Source organism: Triturus cristatus, chromosome 11 (assembly GCF_964204655.1).
Source record: "Triturus cristatus chromosome 11, aTriCri1.1, whole genome shotgun sequence".
Taxonomy (NCBI): Eukaryota; Metazoa; Chordata; class Amphibia; order Caudata; family Salamandridae; genus Triturus; species Triturus cristatus.
The window spans coordinates 867,718,841-867,743,456 of NC_140594.1; the positions used below are offsets into that span (position 1 = coordinate 867,718,841).

The 24,616-nt window shown below is 47.6% G+C and overlaps 1 protein-coding gene across 3 annotated transcripts in view; it reads right to left on the bottom strand.

The window, feature by feature from the left end:
* Positions 1–24,616, bottom strand: part of SMC4 (structural maintenance of chromosomes 4) — a 910,253-nt gene that overhangs the window by 305,923 nt on the left and 579,714 nt on the right. For all 3 annotated transcript variants that reach the window (XM_085634717.1, XM_085634719.1, XM_085634718.1), the window contains exon 17: positions 9,915–10,041. In XM_085634717.1, the coding sequence (XP_085490843.1) occupies positions 9,915–10,041 (127 nt within the window). The remainder of the gene's footprint in view (positions 1–9,914; positions 10,042–24,616) is intronic.

The window sequence follows — 24,616 nt, forward strand, 5'->3', positions numbered from 1 at the left end:
GGGAGACTTTCTGTAGGCCGTAATGGCCGCCAAGTGTACCCTGATCGAGGAATACTTTAAACCTGCTTTGGCTAAGTAAAGGAGGTAAGGAAGAATTACCTCCTCCTGCCCTGTAGTAGGATTAGAATGATTACGTATGCACCACAAGTAGAGTCTCTTCCACTTAAGAGTATGACGTCCTCGTGGAAGGTCTCTCTGCCTCTTTTAGGATGTGCATACAGTCCTGCGGTATATTCAAGTGTCCATATTGCAGGACCTCAGGAGCCATGCTGCCAAGTTCAGTGTGGGAAGGTTGGGATGGAGAATCTTCCCGTCCATCTTGGTCAGCAGGTCCGACCTGTAAGGTAGCCTCTTGTGGGGGCACACCGACAACTGTAACAGGTCTGGGTACCACCACTGACCAGGCCAGTCCAGAGCTATCAAGATCATAGTCCTGCTGGATCGGATGAATTTGGACACCACCTTCGGGATTAGGGACAGGGGAGGAAAGACGTATGCAAATATTCCGGACCAATCCATCAAAATCGCATTCCTCCTCGTCCCTGGACGGTGGAACCTGGATGCGAAGGCGTGGCATTTTTTGTTTTGGCCGTCCGCAAACAAATCTATGGAAGGTTGTCCCCACTGAAGGAAAATATCTGCCACTACCTCGTCGTTTTGCACCCAGTCTGGCTGATCTTTGAAGTGCCGACTGAGTGCGTCTGCCCGCACGTTTCGCTCCGCTGGAAGGTGCACCGCTGTGATGGAGAGGCCTCGGGCTAGAAGCCAGTGCCATATCGTTTGAGATTACAGGGAGAGCGGGCAAGAGCGCGTATCACCCTGTTTGTTGTGGTAATACATGGTGGTCGTGTTGTCTGTTTGGATCAGGATAGAGTTGGACGTGATTGAGGGCTGAAAAGCTTTCAGAGCTAGATGGACTGCTCGCACCTCCAACATGTTTATATGGTAGGATTGCTCCTTGATGGACCACCGTCCCTGCATCTATAGGCAATCCATGTGTGTGCCCCCCACCCTTGTAGAGATGCATCCGTTACCAAGAACTGTGTCGGAACTGGTTGATGGAAGGGGACTCCCACCAAGAGGTTCTTTGGTCAAGTCCACCATAGAATGGACGACTTTGCTGCTTGTGAAAGCACAATTCGGTCTTCCCAGTGACCCGATGCTTGGTCCCACTTGTCCTCTAGGTCCTGTTGCAAAGGTCTCATTCTCAGCCTGGCGTTGGGAATGAGGAATATGCAAGAAGCCATCGACCCTAGTAGAGATGCCACTTGCCGGACCGTTGGACGAGCTGCCCGGAGAAGAGCCTCGCATTTCTGCTGCATTGAAGAAAGTCTCTCCTCCGAAGGAAACGCTCTTCCTATGTTTGTATCCTGAGTGGAGCCCAAATAATGGATCACCTGGGTAGGCCGGTGAACCGATTTTTCCATGTTCACATGAAGACCCAGCCTGCGGAGTAGATTCAGACAGATTTGAAAATCGCTCCTTACTTGTTGAGGAGAGGATCCTTTCAGGAGCCAATCAGATAAGTACGGGTAAACAAACAGACCCTTTCTGTGTAGGGCCGCTGCCACCACTGCCATGCACTTGGTAGGGCCGCCGCCACCACCACCGCCATGCACTTGGTAGGGCCACCGCCATGCACTTGGTATAGACTCGTGGGGCAGATTTCAGCCCGAAGGGCAAAACCTTGAACTGGTAGTGTTTGCTGCCAACCACGAATCGTAGGTATTTGCGATGACGTGGAACAATAGGTATGTGGAAGTACGCATCTTGGAGGTCGATCGAACACATCCAATCTCCTGTTTGCAGATGTGGACATATTTGATGAAGCTCCAACATGCAAAACTTCTCCTTCAAGATGACTTTGTTCAGCGATCGAAGGTCCAGAATAGGTCTCAATTTGTGCTCTTTATCGCTTTTTGCCACAAGAAAGTACCTGGAATAAACTCCCTTCCCTCGCTGAGGAAGAGGAACCACTTCTATGGCCTTTTTTCGCAGAAGGGTTACCACTTCCTGTCGAAGTAACTTTAGCTGGTGAGGACGAGATCTTTTCAGAGGAATGTCCTTTGGAAACACACGAAAACGTAGTGCGCATCCATTGCGTAGTATACTGGAGCACCCAACGATCTTTTGTTATGCTGCACCACTCTCTCAGATGATGTGAAACACTTTCTCCCACGGGAGTGGGCAACAGCACCAGAGAAAGCTCTTGCTCATTGCTTCCCTGCTGATCTAGCCATGGTAGAGGACTGCTGCTGATGACCTCTACCTCTGTTTGACTTACGGCTTTGGAACTGCGACTTTACTTGATTTTTGTTTTGGGACCACTGAGGGGTTTGAACCCTCTGTTGGTAGCCATTGCGCTGGTTGGGTCTGTATCTCCGCTTGAACTCTTTTCTGGTCTATCCCACCGCTTTGAGAGTGTCTAACTCTGCTTTCATCCTAGCCATCTCCTCATCGGTATGGGTGCCAAACAGGGAGGAACCAGAAAAAGCAGGTTAAGGATCCTCTGTTGTGCATCTGGCTTAAGAGCTGTTAGTCTTAACCAGGCAGACCCCCTAGCGCAAATCCCATGCGCATGAGAATGCGCCGACAGCATAGCACCATCCGCTTACCGTGCTAATCACTAGGTTGGCTACAAGGGATCCTTCCTTGATAACCTCCTCAAAATCCATTTGATCTTCTTTTGGCAGCTTTTCCTTGAAACGGTCCAAGGAGTCCCATAAGGCTGTCGTAGCGGCTTAATAAGGCTGCTGCGCTAGATACTTTTAGCGATGATGCTGCAGACCCGCAATCCTTCCGTCCCCAAGAGTCCTGGGACCTACTTTCTTTGTCCGGGGGGACCAACGAAGTTGCAGTCACTGCATGCGTTTTTCTTGCCGCCGAGACGATAAGAGTCCGCAGGCGGATCGGATTTCAACAATACAGGGTCTGTTTCAGCCAGCTTGTATTTCTTCTAAATTCTAGCCGGTGCGGCTTTAATTGTAGAGGGAGCTAGGAAAATGTCCATCACCAGTTCCAGAAGCCCAGGAACCAGAGGCAGCAACAGTTGAGACGCAGATCTCTGACGTAGGGTCTCAAAAATCAGCGTTGTTGCAACCTGAGGAGTCGACATCTCAATGTTCAGCTTCTGAGCCCCTCTCTGAAGCACCTCATGGTACGTATTTATGTCATCTATCGGAGACACTCTTGATTGAGGGCTATCCGATAGGGTGGGTGAATAGACCATTTTAGAAGTGCGGGTGGAAGAGCAAGACCATGTAGGAGACATTCTCATTTTGTGATGGGAAGCAGAAGGTCTGCGCTCTCGCGATCTGCCAGTACGGTCTTGACGTCTAGCTGAAGGTAGTGATCTATCCACCTCTTGCACCAATCTTTGCAGAGGCGATCTATGGATCGGACTGGTGTATTCCTACTCTCGTCATGATGCTCCTGCTGGATTCTTACTCCAGTGATTGATGGGAAGAAGCCATCTTGGAGACAAGTGAACAGAAGAGGAAGCCCTCCTGTGATGTGAATGATCTTTGTCGCGACCTTCCCGAATGTCCCTCTGGGGAAGCAAATGGTGAATCCGTTGAAGGGCGTCTCGAGGAATGAGAGGATGAGTGCCGTGACGATGATTCTGTCATTAAAACTAAGGAACCTTCTCCAGACCTCACTGATGTGGGTCTCGATGTCGAGCGTATGACTTGCTCTGACGGAGCCCTTCGACGCAGACCTTGACCTTCTCGACGTCGATTTTTGGCCAGGTGTTGAAACAGATTCACGTCGACTTTGTTCTTGAACATCGAATGCCTTGCAGACGACGTCGTAGTACTTCTGCGCCTCAACGCCGATCGTCCTCGGGCTGACGACGTCGAAGGGCTTCAGCGCCTCTACGCCGAACGAGGGCTTGTGATCCTCGACGCCGATCCTCGTTGGATTGACGACGGCGGAGGGCTCCCTGCCTTCAACGCCGAACGTCAAGATGACGGCAGAGGGCTTCCGATCCTAGACGCCGATCATCGCCGGGTTGACAACAGCGGAGGACTTCTGCTCTTTGACGCCGATCATCGCCGGGGTGACGACGGCGGAGGCTCACGACTCTTTGACGTCGAATGAAGTGACGCACCTGTATGTTGGCGTTCTCTCGACAGCGAGCCCGCCGTCGAAGTTCTTTTCTTGGACGTATGTCCCACCGGTGGTAGTTTTCTCACCGCCGAGCCCGACGCTGAAGAGGAAGAGTGAGGAATCTTGCTTATAGAAGAAGATCTGGCCCTCTTAAAGCCCTTTCTCACCGGTGACCTGCCTCTGGAAGAGGATTTATCCTTTTTTGCCAGTCCATAAAGACTGATACGTTCTCTATCTTTTAGAGTTCTGTTAGATAAAGACTGGCAATGAGGGCAAGTCTTGGGGACATGGTCCTCAGGTAGACAAAGAAAACAGACTGCATGAGAGTCTGATCTAGCCATTTTTCAACAAGAAGGGCAGGGGTCAAAAAGAGATGGCATTTTGGAGTAGAAAAAATGCCAAAATCTGTCAGAAAGAGACAGCACCTTACTTGACAAATTGAAAAACGTCGAAGTAAGACAAATTTTTCCAGAAAACTGAAGATTATTTCTAACTAAAATAAGAAAGAAGTGGAGCTGTGTAACCAGGGTCCTGCCTGAAGGAGACATAAATAACTAACCTAACTGTCACCCCTGAGGCATGATGGGAAGGTAGGAGTCATGGCTTACTGAAAGGCACGGGGCCAGTTTTTCTCTATGTTGCTATGAGTTAGCTTTTCAACCGTTCTAGGCTATGTTTTTCTGCAATGCAGCCTGTGAGCTGTCAATGCTTTCAGTCCTATCTGAGAGATTGTGCTAAGTGCTAAGCATTCAAACAGTTTTAAAAACATGCCTTGCTGTTTTTCCCTGGTTTTTAATGTATTGTTTACGATATACAGGGGAGTCCTTACAGCATTTTTCAGCTCTAGTTATGAAAGTGTGTGTGTATGTGTGTGTATGTGTGGTGTGTATGTGTGGTGTGTATGTGTGGTGTGTATGTGTAAGTGTGGTGTGTATGTGTGGTGTGTATGTGTATGTGTGGTGTGTATGTGTGGTGTGTATGTGTGGTGTGTATGTGTGGTGTGTATGTGTGGTGTGTATGTGTGGTGTGTGGTGTGTGTGTGTGTGTGTATGTGTGTGTGTGTGTGTGTGTATGTGTGTGTGTGTGTGTGTGTGTGTATGTGTGTGTGTATGTGTGTATGTGTGTGTATGTATGTGTATGTGTGTGTGTGTGTGTGTGTATGTGTGTATGTATGTGTGTGTATGTGTGTATGTGTGTGTATGTGTGTGTATGTGTGTGTATGTGTGTGTATGTGTGTGTATGTGTGTGTATGTGTGTATGTGTGTGTATGTGTGTGTATGTGTGTATGTATGTATGTGTGTGTCTGTGTATGTGTGTGTCTCTGTGTGTGTGTCTCTGTGTATGTGTGTGTCTCTGTGTGTGTGTCTCTGTGTCTCTGTGTGTGTGTCTCTGTGTCTCTGTGTGTGTGTCTCTGTGTCTCTGTGTGTGTGTCTCTGTGTGTGTCTCTGTGTGTGTGTCTCTGTGTGTGTGTGTGTCTCTGTGTGTGTGTCTCTGTGTGTGTGTGTGTCTCTGTGTGTCTCTGTGTGTCTCTGTGTGTCTCTGTGTGTCTCTGTGTGTCTGTGTGTCTGTGTGTCTGTGTGTGTCTGTGTGTGTCTGTGTGTCTCTGTGTGTCTCTGTGTGTCTCTGTGTGTCTCTGTGTGTCTCTGTGTGTCTCTGTGTGTCTGTGTGTCTCTGTGTGTCTCTGTGTGTCTCTGTGTGTCTCTGTGTGTCTCTGTGTGTCTCTGTGTGTCTCTGTGTGTCTCTGTGTGTCTCTGTGTGTCTCTGTGTGTCTGTCTCCAAAGAACCGCTATTCCAAACCTCCTGACCGGCGAGAGGAAAGCACACGAACCCACAAATATGGTGGCAGAGATTTTTATTCTTCCAAAGACCTCATTCGTGTTTCCGGGGTCCCGGGCATGGGCGGGAATGTTCTAGTGCTTATGACTTTGATGAGGATCCCGTGGAAGAGAAGGTGCCCATTAGCCTTGCCTGCTACTCCCCTATAACGCCTTCTAAATTTAGTATTCAGGTGGCTCCCCCGATATGCGATGTCCTAAAAAGACACCCTGCAGCAGAAGCCAGAAGATGACAACTGCCTTCACCCCTGCGACCTATCTTGCAACAATGACCTCAACACCCACCCACCCCCCCCAAAGAGTAAGTGGTTGACCGGTGCAGTAAAGTCTCCCAGGTGATCCTGACCCTACAACGATCAAATCCCAAGTTATCTCTGCTGTCGTTGGTGTAGGAAGGTGGATATCTGACTATGGTTACCCCCAACTTTTTGCCTAGTGTCTAGCTGGTTTTTCGACTTAGTTGGCCTGAGATCCCGCCATTCAGGGTCTAAGGCGGTCTGCTTTCTCTTTAAAATGGACTCCATGTACCCTAGGTACATACCCAATTGGTAAGGATCACCTTATTGGACCCTGTACAGTGTACCCTAGGTACCCAGGGCATAGGTGTACCCTAGGCCTCCCAGGGGCTGCAGCATGTATTATGCCACCCCTGGTCTGGCCTTCCAATCAGACAACTGGCTGATCACTCAGCTGGGGCAAGGTCGTGTAATCACCCCTTGCTTAGATATAGTATACCTATATCTACCCTTAAAATAGACACATGTGTACCTATCAGCCACTCCTATGGCAGGCCTTAACAATCCTGGAGGCAGAGTGCTTGGTAACATGTGAGATGGTGCTCTAGCATGAGCTGAGCCTGTCTGTAGCTTTCGGAAACATGTCCTTATAACTGTTCTATGATATAGCCTACCATATACTCTTAAAGTGCCTTATAATCTTAAACGGTTATGGTAACTATGGTTTGGCTTTATCAAAACATGTGTAAGGTGTCTAACACTTTGGAATAATACCCCCATACCATTTCTGGTGATGAGGATATTATTCCTCCCTTCTAGAGGGAGAGATGTTAAAATCCTACTTTGCTGTTTAACTCTCACCAAAGCCTCAGCATCACAAAATGGATGCTGCTGCCACAGACACAAGTCTGACCTCCTGCAGCTGGGAGCCCTCCCAGCCAGGAAGGCCTGGACAATAGGTTTCCTGCTTGGGGAGGTGCTAGCACCTCCCCAGACAGACTAAGTGTATTGGGGCAGGGAGGGCTGAAAGGAATGAGACATGCCTGGGGCACACAAGGTGTCCCACGCATAGTCCAGTTCAAACCGGCGCTGGGGCACTCCAGCCCCAGCTCTGGGGCGAAACTGGACAAAGGAAAGGGGGTGTAACCACTCCCCTTCCTGGTCCCACCCATAGGAGGGACCTTGCAGGTAGCCCAGCACACTAGCCCAGTATATTAGTAGCTAGTTGGGCCCTGCTAAATTAGATTAACCTGAATCTGCAACTTGAACAGAAACTCTGGACCTTCGACATTCGACCTCAGGAAGAAGACTGAAGAAATCTCCCTTGTGGCCAAGGAGTGACCACCCTGGGCAACCAGGCACCATCCAGCGACTGCTGCTTGCTTTGCGACTGATCCTACGAGGGACGACTGCAGAGACTGACCAGCGCCAAGACTTCCAGACACCTCTGACCCAGATCCACATTTCCAGCGAAGCTGAGACCCGTGGAGGCGACGTGGGACCGGCGACTTGGGAAAAGTGGCTAGTAACTGACTAGCGCGACTTCTGAGGCTTCCTCGAGGCTGTGCTTGGGGAATTGAGAAGCCCCAATCCCAAGCATCATCTGCAAAGAAGATCAGCTCCGCACACTTCACGTGTTCTGCGTGGGGCCCTTCTGCACCTGAGTTGCTCGACGTGTTGTCCGGTTGCTGGCCCGATGGCTAGTAGCCTCTGCGACGACGAACCTTTTGTTTCATCTTGCTGGTCCGGCTCCTCCAGACTGGCACCCGCTCCTCTGTGAAAGAGAAGCACCCCAGACCTTCCTGGTCTGCACCAGAAGCAAGTCCTCCATTCTGCGTGGGTTCCGCTTGCCAAGGCTTGTTGGGTCCTGACTAGACATCAACGCCGCCGACAGCAAGAGCCTTCGTGGGACAGCTCGCCTCCTGGTCGTCCTCGACGTCTCCTGGTACCCGTGGCTGCTGCGACAAGCTTCACCTCTTCACCTGCATCTTCACGACATCGCCTGGTTCCTTCCCGGCTGGTGACCTAGACTCTGTCCCTTCTGCTTGCAGGTATCCTTCCTTCTTGATCCCCTCCTTGGGATCCACCGGACACTCTTCACTGACTGCCTGTCAGCAACTTTCATTCAGGCATCCATAGAAGTCCACGACGAAACCCAACGCAAGTTCACACCTATGCACCCGCAGCCCGTGGGCTGGGTAACTTGAGTACTCCGGTGCTCACAAGGGTATTGACTATCCTAGGGTCTAGTTTCCGAGTCTCGACTTTCTAGCTATTCCAGAAGTGTCCTAAAACTGTTTAATTCTAATACTTACTATTTCTATCGACTTTTACGCATTACGCGTGAGTGTTTCCACTCTGCACCTGAATCCCGTGGGCCTCCCACTTCCTAACCTTTGGTAGTATAGTGTAGCCCCAGCGATTCCCTAGGCCTATCCTGTGTTCGCGACAGTGGTTCTTATACCACTTACTTAGTATATGGTTTGCGTGGCCCCTAGGGCCTAACTGTATTACTTACCTGTGTGACTTAATGTACGCTTAAATTAGAATGTGTTGTACTTACCTCAAATCTCATAAAGAGTGCTGAGGGTTTGACTAGAATAAATACATTCTATTTTTATATATATCTGTTGTGGTGTCCTTTCATTTGGTATTCAAGGCATTACATATGGTATAACAGCTGGCTTCACATGCCATTCAGAGTTTAGCCGAAGACTGCTCTTGTCCATGCTACCACTAGGATAGCCGGTCTATAGGGTTGACTTTACAACCAATCACCACAAGGGTTGTTTGGACTGATACAAGGTGTACACTAGAACTAGTGACATCATATCAGGCCAACTTCTCACAGTTGGTGTTCCCCTTTCAATCTCCGGTACCACGCCAGCAGCCTCTTTACCGTCAAGAAGATAGTCATTGGAAAGCATTGGGCACCTGATGTCGAATTTGCGCACTGCAGCCCCTGTGCTGCTGTTGTATGTCGAGTGCTTTCGCCCATGAAAAGTATTTTTAATAAAAAATCTACTTACCTTAATGCGAAGACCTGGGTCTTAAAGTACAATCAACGAATAATTTTAGAAAAATTGGTCTGGATCTCCTGGAGTCGTGTGTCCATTATTGATCACTGTGGTGCAATACATGTCTTACACTCCTGTGTGTTATGACTAAGGCTGCTCGCCCGCATTACCACTAAAAGAGCACTTTGGGTTTTACATTGAGCCCTGTACACTTTTGGGGAACCCCTGAATTCTGTGCGCAGTATTACCATCTAGTGATAATATATAGAGCGCCAGCTTCCTACAAGGACTACTTTTGAAGGAGAGTTCCGGGCCAAACCACTAGATGGCGGAATAATGCACAGCACTTGGATCCAAAAGATTCAAGCTGTAAAGACTACTTCCACTGACATCAGGAAGATGGGTGGGCAATGCTTTCAGCTAAAAGACCAGCAGTCCACATTTTTAAACCAATGACAAAAATAATATTTTGCATTCAATTTGATAATTTACCTTATGATTACAATAGAATATTACTATAGAATGTAAATAAGAAAAAGTAAAAAATGTATTTGCTCTTTTATTGTTCTGCAATATAATGAAATCCGGGTAAAAAGGAACATCACTTACTTGCATTACAATAGGATTCTATGTCAGCAATGTATAATTAACACCAATTGTGAAAATTTAACGGTAAAATTAAATCACATATGCCCATTATTGTCACATCAGAATACCTTTTTTAAGTTCATCAAGTGATTTTTCCATTTGTTTCTGCTTGTTTTTGTCAGGCGCAGCTGCAATTACACTGCCCTCTAGTTCTTGTACTTGAAGCTTTAAATGTATTTCTTGCTCAGACAAACTCTACAATAAGATAAATTGGTGAAACATTAGCTTGGGCTTCACTTCTTGCGAAATAATGCAGACGTTAAACTTAGGTCCATCTTTAGGACAAGCATGCAGGAAAAAGTTACAAAAAATATAAATAATTGCACATAATTGGATCTACATTAATTACAAAAAAATGAACAAGTTACTTACCTTCAATAACCTCTTTTCTGGTAGAGGCTATTCAACTGCAGATTCCTTCTCACCTTGTTATTATCCCCAGGCATCACACCAGATCTGTAAACTTTCGGAGCAACTCCCTCTCGTATTGGTAGGTGGCTTTGTGCAGCTCGGTGTCTGATCCGTCATGCCCCGAATCAAGCTTCCGGGCTTTACTGACACCATCTTGACCCACTGTCACTTTTTCTGTCCGCACCAGCAGATGTGCAGCCCATAGAAATCAACATGTGACAGACAGCGAGATGCAGATCTTGGCTTGTTAGGTGGCTTTTTTAGGAAGTCTAAAAAACTGGCTGTCTTTTCCCTAAATACAAAGAGAGGGGCCCAACAATCCAAAAGGGACAGGGCACCAAGATGACTGAAATGTCAAAAATATATTTCCTTTTGGAACCACTACACAAAATCAATTCAACTGTCACTCATAAGCACATACCTATCATCCGAGGGAGCCCAGTTACACCAGATGTAGGAACACTTCTATTTAATTTGATTTAATAAAAAAAAAGTTCAGTAAAAGCATTCAATAAAATACATCACAATACATAAAAAATTCATAAAATCTATACACAAAACCCAGAATAGACTTTAAAAGACAATCACATTTGTCATCAGGATTTTAATTTGGAAAAATACATAGACAACACACAGCAAGAGTATAAATTCTATGTCAAAGTGTGGATCTATATGCTACAGATTTAACCCAAAACATGGCATTGACGCGTTTCGGTGGATGAACTTGATAAGACCACATTCTTCAGGACAATATATATGCATCTTCCTAGGTTTGTTTTAGAACGTTCCTGATTTTAGAAGAAAAAAAACGTAGGAACGCATGAGTCGTATTCAAATATACCTATATAACAACAACATCAATCACTATGTATCAATATGAATCATTTCATTTATCCTATAATATTCTCAAAATAAGTGCTCCAACACCCATGTGTACATTTCCCACAACCAAAAACCTACAAAAACCATCCATTACCCGTGACATTTATTTCACCTTTGTTGTGTTTAATTCATGCTTATCAATCATCATGCAAAACTCACAGGTGCTGGGCACTCAGTGATGTGCCGTATTTAAATTAGGACACCTAATAACAATCACCAAGTATCTAGGCATCAAAAATATAAATATATATATTTTCAGATTGGTGGGGGGGGGGGGGGGGCAACCACTTGGGGTAAGTCACATAAGTCAGGATCCACTTGTGTTTCATCCAGCTAACAATCAACATACCTGTCAAAGTTAGAGGTACGTGTGGTTTCTCTACTAGGTAGGCTGATAACGTTCCACCCTTGGGTATTCACTTCTCAATTGTTGCGTCATTAAAGCGAAAATGTATTTAGATTTCTCTTTTTACTACGGAACCCTCACTCTCTTATAAAGTGATAAATATAAACAGAATTTTTAATGAGAAACATCGCTCTGAGATATAAAAACCGTACCTGCTTATGGTTAATAAGAATGCCCTATGATCCGTTGTGGATGTTTAGGTAAACTTCCCCTCCTAATATATTTGTATTTTTTCCTTTTTATGCCCCCATAACTGTAAGGCAAACAAACAACGGGCTACGTATATGGCTACAATTAGGGATTACAGCAAAGCTGTATCACCCCCTGTGAGAAAGTGGCTCTGTATATACTGTTCCTTAATAGGTACAGGGTGTACAGAGTCCACAGACCCCCAGGGTTTAACAGAGGTTAAAGTTAGATATAACCTTACTCTCTAAAGTGGTAGCTTGGTCGAGCAGTAAGGCAGTATCAGAGGACAGTGTAAAGCATTTGTTGTACACACTCAGTCAGCAAATGGTCTCACACTCAAGAACTGAACTCTAGGCCAATGGTTTATATATAAAAAATATATGCTTGTTTTATTTTAGAACCAACACTTGGATTTAAAATATACTTTCTCGACAGGAGATGTTTCATATAAATACTTTTGCATATGCAATTGACTTTAGTAAACAGTTACAAGTGGTTGCAGTAGGCAACTATTTGTAAACAGCACAATACATTGAGCTCAATGGTAAATTAAGTTATTTGCAACAGATTACTTTTTAGATTACTTTTGGAATTCCAGGACTGGATCCTAGATTCAGTCCTGAGTCAGTTCTCAGAATCAAGTGATGAAAGTCGACTTAAGTACTGTAATGATTTTTAACTAATATTTAGCGATTATAAAAGTTGATACTTAGAAAATATTTCAGAGAAAACATTCAATGATTCCCTATGGAAGAAAATGCAGGTTATAGGTACAGTATGCTCGTTACTTTTATAATCCAGTACTGGGTGCCTAGACTCAGTACTGGGACCTTTATCCAAAACAGGTAAGTAATTACGTTTTCAGATATTATACGATTTTTGAAGAATATTTAAAGATTGCAGAAATCGACACTTAGAAGAAATTTCACAGAAAAACAGTCAATGGTTTCCTATGGAAGAAAATTGAGTTAAGGGTAAGTACAGTTGTGGGTATTTTTCAGAGTCAGTGCTGGGCACCAAGATCCAGCACTGGGAGCTCACCAAAGAGCAGGTGAGTAAATTCGTTTGTCACTCGGCTGATTTTTGGTGAATATTTGAAGATTTGAAAAGTCCACACTTAGAAGAAATTTCAGGAAAAAGCCAGTCAATGTTACACTAGGAGGAAAATAGAGTTTGCGGTTTAAGGGCAAGTACTCGACTGGCAGGGTTGAGGTTCTGGGCACAGACTCAGGGGTCTCCCAGGGTCAGGTAGGTATAGTTCGTTCACCCTCAGCGGCTCTAGGGCTGCCGGGTGCAGAGAGAGTTAGGCCCAATGTTTTCCTATGAGGGATAGGGGGGCCTTGTTTGGTGGCTGCTGACTGGCAGGCCACGCGGCTCTGGGAGCTGGGCTCCTGGTCACTTACTCAGGGCAAGTGGGGAAGTAGGTAGGTGTAGAGTTTTCACTGCCAGGACCACTCGGGCGGCTGGGTGCAGAGGGCTGTTGAGCCGTCGGGCACTCAATGGTTTTCAAAGGGAAATCTCTGGTTTGGAAAAAGACTGCAAGCTCGGGGACGAGGACTCTTCAGGTGCCACCACCACTTCGAGAGGTAAGTTGGGTAGTTGGAGGATAGGTAGGTACCCCGGGATTGGGCACAGAGGGCCGTGGGGCGCCGCGTGCAGGGGTGCCTTTAGGTGTCGGGAAACCTTACCCTCTGTTGACCGCGGTTGGGGGGGGGAGGGCACCTTGTTCTGAGGCTGCAGGCTTCTTCAAGAGTGTCGAGGGAGGTCCTTGGGTGACGGACTCGGGGTCACAGTCGCCGTGGGGTCGTCCTCAGGGTCCTTGTTCACTCCGGCACTGGCCAGGCTTGGCTGGTGCAGAGTGTGCTGGGTTCGCGGTTCCAGGCTGCTGCCAGGGATTAGAAATAGGTTTTCGAGTAGAGCCTCTACTCATGGGAGTCCCAGGGGCTTAGAGCCAAAAGGTAGCCAGGTCCTCCGGGGTTGGTGCGGTTGCTGGCCACAAGAGGTGCCGGGTTGGAGCAGGAGCAGGTTTGAGGGTCGACAGGCCGGTAGGGCTGGGGCCAAAGCAGTTGGTGTCTTCCTCTTTTCAGCAGCTGCAGGGCAGTTCTTCTTACTTCTTGCTCTTTGTAGTTTCGAATCAGGAATCTGGGGAAGGAAGGTTCAGGGTGCCCCTAAATACTAGATTTAGGGGCGTTACAGGTAGGTGAAGGGCAGGGACCAATGGGTCCCTGTCCTGGGGTGGGTACACCCCCTATCCTGCCTCTCTCCTGTGGGAGGGGGGCAGTAGCCTAGTCCTGATAGGGTAGGGCTCCCCATCTTCAAGATGGCGAGATCCCGGAGATGTGCTTCACCTCGCCTCCCCCACCTGAGGGGTGGGGTTGGCAGGCTGGCACATCCCCTGTCCTTATTTGGGGTTTCCGGCCAAAGCTTCCCGCCAGAGTGGGGGGTTGCAGGGGCCTGGGGAAGGTCACAGAGGCGGCATGCCTTTGAAGCTTCCCCCTGCCCATCCTGGGGGAGGAGATTTAGCACCTCGCCCAGGATGTGCATTGTTGCAGGACCAGGAGAGCAGGGGCTCTCCTACCCAGGGGTCCAGCAACATGTCTGCTGGGTGGCAGCCTAGGCAGCCTCAGAGCAGACGTGGATTCGTAGGTTAGGTTTAAGGGGGCACCTCTAAGATGCCCTCTGGGGTGCTGGGTACATTAAATCCCACACTGGCAGCAGTGTGGGTTTAATGTGCTGAGAAGTTTGATACCAAACTTCCCAGTCTTTAGTGTTGCCATTATGGTGCTGTGGAGCTCACGTTTGACGAGCTCTCAGCACCATGTACTCTTAAATGGCAGCACTGCACTTACAGGGCTCAGGAATTGACCTGGGCACTGTATGGGCACAGGGCTCCTGCTCCCACACCAGTGGCATAAGGCACCCAGCTAGAGGGGTGACTGATGTATGCCATGGCAGTGTAGGTGATGGGCATGGCCCACAGGGATGTGTGCCATGCCGACTTTGTTTTTGTCTTGCACCCAAACACTCAGCCTGCAATGGCAGTGTGTGTGTTTAAGGGTACAGGGCCTCTAAGGGTGGCACAAGGAGTGCTGCAGCTCTTCGAGGCCTTCCTTGGTCGCAAAGCCCTGGGTACTTAAGGTACCATTTACTAGGGGCCGACATGTGGCCAGGGTTTGCAAATTTGGGTTTGTTTTGTTTTAGGGAAGGAACGTAGGCCCTGAGCACCTGATTGGCAGGAGTCCAGGGCACAGTCAGTCAAAGTACATTCAGCAAAAAGTGGGGGCATACCATGCAGGAAAGATGGCACTTTCTCCCCCCCCCCCCCCCCCCCCCCCAAACAAAAGGTGATGACTAACCTTGGAGTCTTCATTGTCTAAGTGGAAGAACCTGGAAAGTCCATCTAAATTGGCATGGGCAGTCCCTGGTCTATGTTCCACTTCAAAGTCCATTCCCTGTAGGGAGATGGACCACCTTAGTAGTTTTGGATTTTCCCCTTTCATCTGCATTAGCCATCTGAGAGGTCTGTGGTCAGTTTGAACCAGGAAGTGAGTACCAAACAGGTATGGCCTCAACTTCTTCAGGGACCAAACCACAGCAAAGGCCTCCCTCTCAATGGCACTCCAACGCTGCTCTCTGGGGAGTAGCCTCCTGCTTATAAAAGCAACAGGTTGGTCTTGGCCTTCATCATTGGTCTGGGATAGGACCGCTCCTATCCCTAGCTCAGAGGCATCAGTCTGCACTATGAACTGCTTGGCATAATCTGGAGCTTTTAGAATTGGTGCTGAGCACATTGCTTCTTTTAGGGTGTCAAAAGCCTTTTGGCAACTAACTGTCCAGTTCACCTTATTGGGCATTTTCTTGGAGGCGAGTTCTGTGAGGGGGGTCACAATGGACCCATACCCCTTCACAAACCTCCTGTAGTACCCAGTCAAGCCAAGGAATGCCCTTACTTGGGTCTGGGTCATTGGAGCTATCCAGTCCATGATGGCCTGGATCTTAGGTTGTAAGCGCTGTACCTGGCCTCCACCTACAAGATGGCCCAAGTACACCACAGTGCCCTGCCCTATCTGGCATTTGGATGTCTTGATAGTGAGGCCTGCATTGTGCAGAGCCTCTAAAACTTTTCCAAGGTGGATCAGGTGATCCTGCCAGGTGGAGCTAATGACAGCAATATCATCAAGATAAGCTGCACTAAAGGACTCCAGCCAAGCCAGGACATGGTTCACCAGCCCCTGGAAAGTGGCTGGGGCATTCTTTAACCCAAAGGGCATCACAGTAAACGGTTAATGCCCATCAGGGGTGGAGAATGCTGTCTTTTCTTTTGCTCCTGGGGCTATGCCAATCTGCCAGTACCCTGCAGTTAAGTCAAAGGTACTGAGGAATTGGGCAGCCCCTAATTTATCTATCAGCTCATCTGCTCTTGGGATAGGGTGAGCATCTGTCTTAGTGACAGAGTTGAGCCCTCTATAGTCCACACAGAACCTCATCTCTCTCTTTTCACCTTGTTGATGAGGTTTGGGGACTAGAGCCACTGGGCTGGCCCAGGGGCTCTGAGAGGGTTCAATGACCCCTAACTCCAGAATCTTGCTGACCTCAGCTTTGATGCTCTCCTTGACTTGGTCTGACTGTCGATAGATTTTGTTTTTGACAGGGGCACTGTCACCAGTGTCCACATCATGGGCACACCAATTTGTCAGACCAGGGGTCAGGGAGAAGAGGCTAGCATACTGCTGCAAGACTTGCTTGCAGTCAGTCTGCTGTTGGGCAGAGAGGGTGTCTGAGAAGATCACACCATCTACTGACCCATCCTTTGGGCTGTAGGAGAGGAGGTCAGGGAGAGGTTCACTCTCTGCTTCCTGCTCCTCATCAGTCACCATCAGCATGGTGATGTCAGCCCTGTCATTGTAGAGCTTGAGGCGGTTCACATGGATGACCCTCTTGGGTGTCCTACTAGTGCCCAGGTCAACTAGATAGGTGACCTCACTCTTTCTTTCTAGGATAGGGTAAGGGCCACTCCATTTATCTTGGAGAGCCCTTGGTGCCACTGGCTCCAAATCCCACACCTGTTGCCCAGGTTGAAATTCAACCAGTGCAGCTTTTTGGTCATACCAGTGCTTCTGAAGCTCCTGGCTGGCCTCAAGGTTCTTGGATGCTTTTTCCATGTACTCAGCCATTCTGGACCTTAGGCCAAGCACATAGTCCACTATGTCTTGTTTGGGTTCTTGCAGAGGCCTCTCCCAGCCCTCTTTTACAAGACAAAGTGGTCCCCTTACAGAATGACCAAACAGAAGTTCAAAGGGTGAGAAACCTACTCCCTTCTGTGGTACTTCCCTGTAAGCGAAAAGCAGGCATGGTAACAGGACATCCCATCTCCTTTTGAGTTTTTCAGGGAGCCCCATGATCATACCTTTCAATGTCTTGTTGAATCTCTCAACAAGGCCATTGGTTTGTGGGTGGTAGGGGGTAGTAAACTTATACTGCACCCCACACTCCTTCCACATGTGTGTTAGGTAAGCAGACATGAAGTTTGAACCTCTGTCTGAAACCACCTCCTTAGGAAAACCCACCCTGGTGAAGACACCCAGGAGAGCCTTGGATACTGCAGGAGCTGTAGTAGTCCTAAGTGGAATTGCTTCTGGGTACCTAGTGGCATGATCCACTACCACTAGAATGAATTTGTTCCCTGAGGCTGTGGGAGGTTCAAGTGGACCCACAATGTCCACTCCTACCCTTTCAAAGGGGACCCCCACCACTGGTAGAGGGATAAGGGGGGCCTTTGGGTGGCCACCTCTCTTGCCACTGGCTTGACAGGTGACACAGGAGCTGACAAACTCCTTCACCTTTTGGTGCATCTGGGGCCAGTAAAAGTGACTCACTAGGCTCCTGCTCCTGTGCCCACACCAGTGGCATAAGGCATCCAGCTAGAGGGGTGACTGATGTATGCCATGGCAGTGTAGGTGATGGGCATGGCACACAGGGATGTGTGCCATGTCGACTTTGTTTTTGTCTTGCACCCAAACACTCAGCCTGCAAAAGCAGTGTGTGTGTGTAAGGGTACAGGGCCTCTAAGGGTGGCACAGGGAGTGCTGCAGCTCTTGGAGGCCTTCCTTGGTCACAAAGCCCTGGGTACTTAGGGTACCATTTACTAGGGGCAGACATGTGGCCAGGGTTTGCCAATTTGTGTTTGGTTTGTTTTAGGAAAGGAACATAGGCCCTGGGCACCTGATTGGCAGGAGTCCAGGGCACACTCAGTCAAAGTACATTCAGCAATTCAGCAAAAAGTGGGGGCATACCATGCAGGAAAGATGGCACTTTCTCACACCCCCTACGTATTACTATACCTTACCTTTCATTCACCACGGCTCTCTTATAGAGTCCTGATAGTTCTACACAGTCCTCCGTTCCGGCATATTAGAGGCCGCCTCCAATCACAAACTCCTTTTAATCACCCATCAACCTGTCATTCGTACGCGCGTATAAGGCGTCCAACATCAACATATGACCATCCAAGTCTACAAACAAGAACCATCTTGTCAGGGTGAATATATACAATGATGGTCTTTTACTTACACATTCCTCATATAAAAAACCTTTTAACAAAAGGAATACTGACTACCCATATTTATAGGCACTTCTTTGCCATGGCAATCGAACAATTTCACTGCTCATTATGCAGCGGGTAGGACATTTACATTGCAGCCAGTACCACTGGCAATTTCTTATGCAATGGGTATTGTGACTTTTCAAATTAGATTTGTTTCTTAATAAAAGCCATTTTTTCTATAAAAGAAAGATTTTTAGATTGTTCAACCACCGAAAAAACCTCTCATCTATATTGAATACTGTATTGGGACATGCCATCAATAACCTTAAAGAGGAACTTAACTGACTAAATTCATCCAATCTTCTTTTATGTTGAGTCCCTATTGTACTGCATCTAGTTTCGAAATGTACCACTGCTCTGCTCTTCCGTTTCATTTACATATTACCCCCTCTTCTGTTCCCTGTTATCTTCTCTAAAATGAACCATTCAAATTCTGTATGTTTGTTTGAGAATAGCGCAATGATCAACCAACAGGGCATTATGTTTGTTAGTTTTAAGTGCCGACCATGGTCCAGTAGTCTCAATTCTCTACCCGTTTCTCACACATATGCTAACCCACAAGTGCAGCGTAACAGATATACTAAATTTGAGCTTCTACAGTTCAGGCTTTTTGATATCAAATTATGTCCATTATATATGATATTTTTAGTCCTTAGACAATGATCACATTTTGAGCAACTCCCACATTTGTTGTTGCCCAAGGCTCTCCCTATTTGCAACGTGCTTTGTTGCAGGGGCATTGCCTCTTTGTATGTATGGACAAAACTTTTACGTAGATTATCATTAAGTTTAAAGCCACAGAGGTGTTTTTTTTTGGTTTTAACTCCTCATTCTCATTTAAGATATTCCAATTAGAATTGACTATGTTTTTCATTTTATTACTGATGTTGGAGAACTGGCTGACAAACTACTATCTCATTTACAACATTCTTACTGTCATTCTTATTTAACATACTTTCCTTGATTATAAAACTGTGCCCTTTTGAACGCATGTTTAATCAGCTTTTTAGGGTAACTTCTATCCAAAAGTTTCTCATTCAAAATCTGAGTGTGTTTATACAAATCCTCCAATGATGAACAATTTCACCGTAATCAGAGGAACTGATCGAAAGGGACGTTATCCTTTTGGATGATAGCTTGTGTAATGCAAGAGGGTATTCTTCTCTGTCTGTTTGGTGAATAGCTCAACTTCCAGATATCGACTAACACGTTTAATGGAATTCTACCAAAAGTTCACCGAATTGTTACCATACGATGCAGTACATTTTAAGATTGGGTCTCCCAAGTTGAGCCACTCCAGAAATTGCAACAGATCTGCCCCATGTCCATCCCTCAACTTGGCCATTAGAGTCCCTTCAAACTGCACGTACATAAAACAAAAACAACTACGTTAGAAAGGGGTAATCAGTGTGCGCCTCGAAGTCGCACCAATCCTACTCAAACACTAACTATAAACACCAATCCTCGCGCACTAGAGACCCGACTGACGCACGGTAGCCAGCCGGGCAGAAACAAACCGCGCACGACACGGAGAGACGTAAGAGAGAGGTGGCCGGTGTTCTGTCGTTTCCAGCTCCCCATCAGAATGTGCCCCCCTTCGCGGAAACAGCTGCGATGCTTTAGGGGAGTCAGACATACGGCCAGGCACCAACATACAGGTGATAACTGTAATTATAAGCTCCCCTCTGACGTAGGGGAGGCACAAACCGTCGGGGGGGGGGGGGGGGGCGGATCTAGTTAGAAAGCGCTTCCCGCAAAAGTAGAGGTCGAAGCCTTATTAAAAAAAACAAGGAGCATAATCATTTTCAAAACTAAAGGTTCAAGAAATATTCGCGGGTGCCAATTACTACAAAACAAGCGATTAACTAATTAGAAACAGATGGCCCCCTAAAGCTCGCTCTGCGGAATTAAACAAGCGATGAACTAATTAGAAACAGATGGCCCCCTAAAGATAAGAAAGTGCTTCTTGACAGCCGAAAAGCAGACAATCTAGTCCGGATGGGCTGGCCGAAAAGGCGGAAACCAAAAAGCCTCAGTTTCAATGGGAGGCCAAAGGTTTACATAAACGATGCCAGAAAAAGAAATGAGGGCGGGGCTTCAAGTCTCCTTCTGAAATCTCATCCACAATATCTCTCGCAGAGCGAGCAGCGCATATGCTGCAACGCTATGCGAGACGTAAAAAACGGAATCTGACAATTCTTTCCCAAATACGAGATGGCAGAATAATGCACAGTATGCGAATCCAGAAAAAGATTGATGCTGCAAAACTGTACTGATAGGCCCTGTGAAAGGTTTGTCTATAAACATCTAATGCACCCATGGATCTGGCTATTTTATTTGCCTTTTTCATGTAACAGTGAGCCACTAAGGCCTTGGGCATCGGGTGCAGAGTGGGCTGGGGACGCTGATCCATCTGGATCCAGTCTTTGAAGTCAGTTTCTACTGTACAGGTCCGCTGTTCATGGGAGATTGGAGTCTTTTCGAAGGCAACAGTCCTCCCAGGGGTTTCAGAGGCCACTGTTGTAAGTCAGCTCGAAGGGTTGTCTGAGCTGGACAGGACAGTAGGGCTGGGGCCAAGGCAGTTGTATTCTGCTGCAGGGTGTCTTTTCTTTTCTTAGGGCACGGCAGTTCAGAGGTCCAGGTCTGGGAGAGCCACCTAAATACTAAATTTAGGAGGGGTTTTTGGGAAGTAGCAGGTAGGGCCAACGGGCCCCTTCACCCTTTATCATGCCACCCCTCCTGCAGAGGAGCAATAGACCTAGTTCTGATTGAAGCCCCCCCCTCCCCCGTCTTCAAGATGGCAGAGACTGAAAGTTGTGCTTCACGCAGCTTTTCCCACCTTAGGGGTGGGTTTAACAGAGGTGGGCCCCCTACCTTTTTTAATTTTCCGACCGAAAGTGGGGGTGTAAACCAGGGGCTGCCATCTGCTACTAGCAACAGAGGCTGGTGTTGCATAAAAAAGGCGGCAGGCCTTTAAAGCTTCCCTATTTGAGCACTGGCCCATCCTGGGGGAGGAGGCACGACACCTCTGCCCAGGATGGGCATTATTTTCCATTCTGAAAGAGCAGGGGCTCTCAAACCAGGGGTCCAGAAACAGGTCAGGTGGTGGCTGACTGCCTACAGCCGGTCAGAGACCACACCAGGGTTGGTAGGGATTCAGGAGGCACCGCTGAGGTGCCCTCTGGGTACATGATACAATAAATTCCACACTGGCATCAGAGTGGATTTATTGAAGGTACTAGTTTGGTGCCAAGCACTTCTGTAATCAGTTACACTATCATGGTGCTGTGGAACGAGAGTTGTTGAGTGTGAGAAAGTGCCCTCTTTCTTGCATGGTACTTTTTGCTTATGTTCCTTGACCGAGTGTGCCCTGGGCTCCTGCTAATCAGGTGTCCAGGGCTTATGTCCCTTCCCTAAAACTGCATTGAAGCCCAAAACCCAATTGGCATCTCTGGCCACATGTCAGCCCCTGGTAAATGGTACCACAGGTACCCAAGGCACTGTGACCAGAAAAGGCCTCCAAGGGCTACAGCACTTATTGTGCCACCCTTAGAAGTCCTGTAACCGGACACTGCTGTTTCAGGCTGCGTGTCTTGGTGCAGAACAAAGTGAAGAGTCGACAGCCCACAAACCACTACCTGGCATACATCAGTCACCCCTGTAGCTGGGTGCCCATGGCCAGTGGTGAGGGTACAGGTGCATACGCCCTGTGCCCCTACAGTGCCCAAGTCCATTCCTGGGCACTAAGTGCAGTGCTGCCATTAAGAGTATACGGTGCTGGGAGTTTGTCATTACAAACTCCACGACACCATAACGGCTACACTGAAGACTGGAAAGTTTGGTATCGAATATGCTACTTACCAGTATACATCTGTTCTTGGCATGTAGGGCTGCTGACATTCATATCTGTGCATAGATCGCCGCCTAGTGTTGGGTCCGGATGATTGCACATTGTTGTCCTGGAAGAGTCTTCGAAGTATCACGAGATAGGTGGCTCCTCCCCTGGACTACAGTGCGCATGGGCATCCCCTCCATCCTTAGATTGTTTTTCGCCATTGTGGCATAGATGGAGTGTAATACAGTGAATGATGACCATGCTAACTAGTAATTACTGAACGCTACAGCTGCTACAGGCGCCGGGGAGGAGGGTGGGCGAAATGAATGTCAGCAGCCCTACATGCCAAGAACAGATGCATACTGGTAAGTAGCATATTCGGTTCGAGGCATGTGGGCTGCTGAATTCATATCTGTGCATAGATTATATAGCAGTCCCCCCATTTAGCAGCGGCTTCCCGTGCCAGCTGCAGCAGTCTGAAAAAGTGTTTTGAGAACAGCCTGTCCTACAGCTGCCTGCTGTCTTGAGTGAACATCTACACAGTAGTGCTTGGTAAATGTATGTATAGTGGACCATGTGGCTGCTCTACATATCTCCTCTAAAGGAATATTTCCCAGGAAAGCCATGGAGGCCCCTAACTTTCGTGTAGAGTGGGCTCTTGGAGGAATTGTTAGTGTGCGCTTAGCTTTTTCATAGCAAATCTGTATACACTTAACGATCCACCTAGCTATTCCTGCTTTGGAAATGGGGATGCCTTTGTGCTGTGGAGAAAAGGCAACAAACAGTTGTTTTGTTTTCCTGAAATTTTGTGTTCTGTCAATATAGTACAGGAGAGCTCTTTTGATATCAAGTGAGTGGAGCATTCTCTCTGCTACATTCTCAGGATTAGGATAAAACACTGGTAGTTCTATGGATTGGTTCATATGGAACTGCTAAATTACTTTGGGCATGAAAGTAGGGTTGGTGCGTAGGACGACCCTGTTGGCATGAACCTGTAGAAATGGCTCTTGAATGGTTAGTGCCTGAAGTTCACTAACTCTTCTTAGTGAAGTAATGGCAACCAGAAAAGCTACTTTCCATGTCAGAAATTGAAATTCACAAGAGTGTAGAGGTCAAAAGGTGGTCCCATCAGTCTGGTGAGGACCACATTTAGGTTCCAGACTGGTGAAGGAGGGTGTCTTGGAGGAATGACACGTTTGAGTCCCTCCAAGAAAGCTCTGATGGCAGGCACTTTGAACAGTGAGAGGTGCTGCCGGTTCTGAAGGTAAGCTGCCAGTGCGGTTAAATGTATACGGATGGAGTTGTATGCTAGATTGCATCGGTATAAGTGTAATAGATAACAGATAATGTTTTGCGTTGATGCATCCAGCGGATTAATGTCATAATGTTTACAATAAATGACAAATCTTTTCCACTTAGCCGCGTAACAGGCTCTGGTAGTGGGTCTCCGGGCCTCCTTGATGATATTCATACATTCTGGAGGCAAGTTTAGGTAGCCAAATTCTAAGATCTCAGGAGCCAGATCGCTAGGTTCAGCTGTTGCGGATCTGGGTGCTGAATCTTGCCATGGCTCTGCGTTAAAAGCGTGGGTGTTAGCCGTAGTCGTTGATGCGGTACCACGGAGAGTTCCAGAAACGTGGTGTACCATGGTTGGCGTGCCCACGTTGGAGCAACCAGGATGAGCGTCAGTGAGTGTTGCCTCAGTTTGCGTGCCACCAGCGGTATTAATGGTGCTGGGGGAAAAGCGTACGCAAATCTGCATGACCAGTTCATCCATATTGCATTGCCCTGGGACTGTGGATGTGGGAACCTGGCGGCAAAGTTTTGGCATTTTGCGTTTTCCCTTGTGGCGCATAGGTCTATCTCTGGATGACCCCACCGTTGGAAGTACGGTTGGAGTACTGATGGATGTATCTCCCACTCGTGTATTTGGTGGCTGTGTCTGCTGAGCAGATCCGCCATCTGGTTGTCCTTGCCCGGGAGGTGTTCCGCCATGAGGAAGATGTTCCTCTGAATGGCCCACTTCCACATGGTCTGAGCCAGATGAGACAACTGTGGAGAGTGTGTCCCACCATGCTTTTGTAAGTAGTAAATAGCGGTCATGTTGTCCGTCCGGATCAACACGACTTTGTTGCACAAGTGTACTTTGAATGCCTTCATTGCAAGGAAGATTGCCATGAGTTCCAGAAGGTTGATGTGCATCCTCCTTTGCTGTGTCGTCCATAGTCCCTGCACTGTGTAATTGAGTACATGAGCTCCCCATCCCTGGAGAGACGTGTCCGCCGTCAGTATGATTTGTGGGACAGGTTCTCGGAACGGTCGGCCCTTGCAAAGGTTTTGTGGATTCCACCAATGCAGAGAGTTGTATGCCCGACCGCTCACCAACACTAGGTCCTTCAATTGTCCGTGAGCCTGATTCCACTGACATGCCAAGCACTCCTAA